The sequence below is a fragment of the Clupea harengus genome, unplaced genomic scaffold, assembly GCF_900700415.2.
Source record: "Clupea harengus unplaced genomic scaffold, Ch_v2.0.2, whole genome shotgun sequence".
In the NCBI taxonomy this organism is placed as follows: Eukaryota; Metazoa; Chordata; class Actinopteri; order Clupeiformes; family Clupeidae; genus Clupea; species Clupea harengus.
The window spans coordinates 1-2,623 of NW_024880395.1; the positions used below are offsets into that span (position 1 = coordinate 1).

General features: G+C 48.9%; 1 protein-coding gene across 1 annotated transcript; it reads right to left on the reverse strand.

Moving 5' to 3' along the window:
* Positions 1 to 5: 5 nt before the first annotated feature.
* LOC122132040 (TSC22 domain family protein 2-like) lies at positions 6 to 2,623 on the reverse strand (the record flags this gene model as incomplete). The annotated part of the gene is made up of 1 exon (XM_042706796.1): positions 6 to 2,623. A coding segment is annotated over exon 1 (1,518 nt), but the record flags the coding sequence as incomplete, so codon positions are not given.

The following is a 2,623-nucleotide window of genomic DNA, read 5'->3' on the forward strand; positions in this document are numbered from 1 at the left end:
GGCACTGTAGGCACATTCTGGGCATTGGTGGGTGCTATGGGGAGCCCATGTGGCATCCCCGAAGTAATCAAGTAATGACCAATTTGTGGTTGCTGTTGCTGAAGAGAGCCACCTGTTATCATGGACCCGCCAGCACTGCCCATCCCGCTTGTAGGCTGCTGCAGATGTGCAGACGTGGACAAAGAGGCTGGCTGGCTGGCTGGCAGTGGCACACCTCCGGGACCACCGACCATCTCCCCAGATGTCCCCAGCCCCTGAACTCCACTAGCTGGGGTGGGCACTGGTGAGGGCCCCTGGTTGACAGCCTGGCCTCCAGAGAGGTTAGCCACTGAATTAGTCTGAGCAGTGGTTGCAGCCAGGTGCTGCTGGTTGCACTCAAGTTGACATCCAGGTATCAGAAAGGGCTGGGCCGCAAGGTGATGCCCCAAGGGGAGCTGCTGAGGTGGGGTGGGCTGCTGCTGCGGTGCCTGGGTCTGATAGATGAGTGACTGGGCCTGAGGACCAGGAGGCATGCCAGGAGATTTCTGAATGTTTATGGTCTGTTGGGAACCATTCGGGCCAGGCATGAGTAGATTCTGCAGCTGAACAGGATGTGCAGTACCCTGCATCTGCTGCTGAGTAGTCACAGATTTATTATTGTTGCTGTTAGAGTATGCTTCATGAGTCACAGAACCTGAAATGACATGGTGCTGGCCAACCCCATAGTTTTGTTGCTGCTGCAAGTCTGAGTGAATCATGTGAGAAACTGTAGGTAGAGCAGTTTCCGCACTGGGATCAGGACCATGTCCAGAGAGACCAGACGGGGCCACACTGGATCCCCCTGTGGCCCCAAGCCCACTGTCCCTTTCTGCACCAGGGTCAAATGTGCTGTTGTGTCGTATTGTGTCTACATTTCTACTTATAACAGATCCCTCTGGGTCTTTCTCATAGAACTCTGTGCAAGTCCACCTGCCTCTCCTAAAGGGCTCACCAGTACCATGGTCTAATTTAATTAGCCTAAAACGTGAACTGCAGCTAGCAGTAGTAGTTGTTGTAGAAGCACTCACTGAGCTAGTCGAGGCCGACCGAGACGTGGATCCCGACACGTTACCCGCCCCTACACTGGGGAGAGGCGCTGGCTGTTGCACGGCCCCAGCTGAGGGGACAGAAGTTTGAACAGTCGACACCCCTGTTATAGGAGACTGATTACTTACATTGGGAACACTGTTCGCTATTACATTTCGAAAAGGCGGTCCGATGTTAAAAGTGCCCGCTGCTGAGGGTAGCTGTCTGGCTACATGTGTAGGTGCAGCTTCGGACTCTCTGACGTTGTTAAATGTTTCCTCCGAAGAGCTGTCACATACCTCAGGTTCGAAAGCAGTTCGCGACACATCGAATATTTCCGAAGACACATCCTCTGTTCGTGATTCGTCTGGGTCGTCCAAGCTTTCGGTGTCGTCTGCTGCGCTGTTGGCTGTCACCTGAGCTTGTGTCACACTTGTGATCTGAAAACAACTCTTCTTTTTTGCAGGCATTTTAGACATTTTGAAGACTTACTATTCACTTCTTCTCACGATCTCTCCGGTGAAATCCAAACAGATTGCTCTGCGTCTTTTATATTGTCCCGATACGCGGTAAGAGCAGCAGCAAACCAACGGTTTTCTATCTTTTAGCCAGATTCAGCGTCATCCTTCTTCCTTCCCTCTCCTGTTGCATTACGACTGAGGTCGATTAGGGTTTGATAGGCCGACCACATGAAGTTCTCCAAAGCAATAGGCTGTTGAATTTCTTCCAAATAGCAAATTATTCGTCCAAATAGAGTCCAATGCGTTGGCCTAACGGAACCGGCCTGCTACGCAAAATAATTTCCCGTGTCCGTAGTTGCCAGAAGGCCGCTGTCGCAGATGTACCTCCGCAGCTGCAGCAGCTACTTTAGTCTGAGGCGGGCCCGTTCACAGTGCCTCTCATTTAGCTAGCTAGCTTCTGCACTTGTTTCCTAAAAATAAGTACACGGAATTACTTTCCTACATAGCACTTTCATTCTCGCCCTTGTCTTCGAATGCAATGACTGACAATAAAGTATTTATCGATTTGATACACGAGAAAATCTCCGTACTGAGAAAGCTGCTCACTATACTCCGGACATCAGGGTACGAAATTCTTAAAAATCGCCTCCTCCTACAAGATGGCTATGCAAGTTCGCATTGCATGCCGGGAACTTAGCGCAACAGGCTCTACGTATGCACACAAGTCAGCGTCCCCTTCAGGAAAATGAATAGGCCTACATTTTATGTCTGTGTCGTTGGGCAGTTTTATACAAATTAAGTTTTTAAAAAAAATATGAAAAAAAAAGGAACTCCACTTTTACTTTACTCCATCGACCTGACCTTGTGACTAAATGTATTGTCAAGAGTGGTTGATTCCATACAGGCTCGCCTGAGTTGATTGCTGATCTTTGTTCAGGGGGGAAAAAATCCTGATAGGCAATACTATAGAGCCTTCTATTTTCCATATGGTTTATGGCATAGCCTGAACAGCATTTCTCGACAGCCAATTATGAGAATCTTATCTGGCACCAAATGCGTTGTGAGGCATTTAGGGTTAATCTATTATTTGTAGGACAAGATAGCCTCATTTTTTGTAT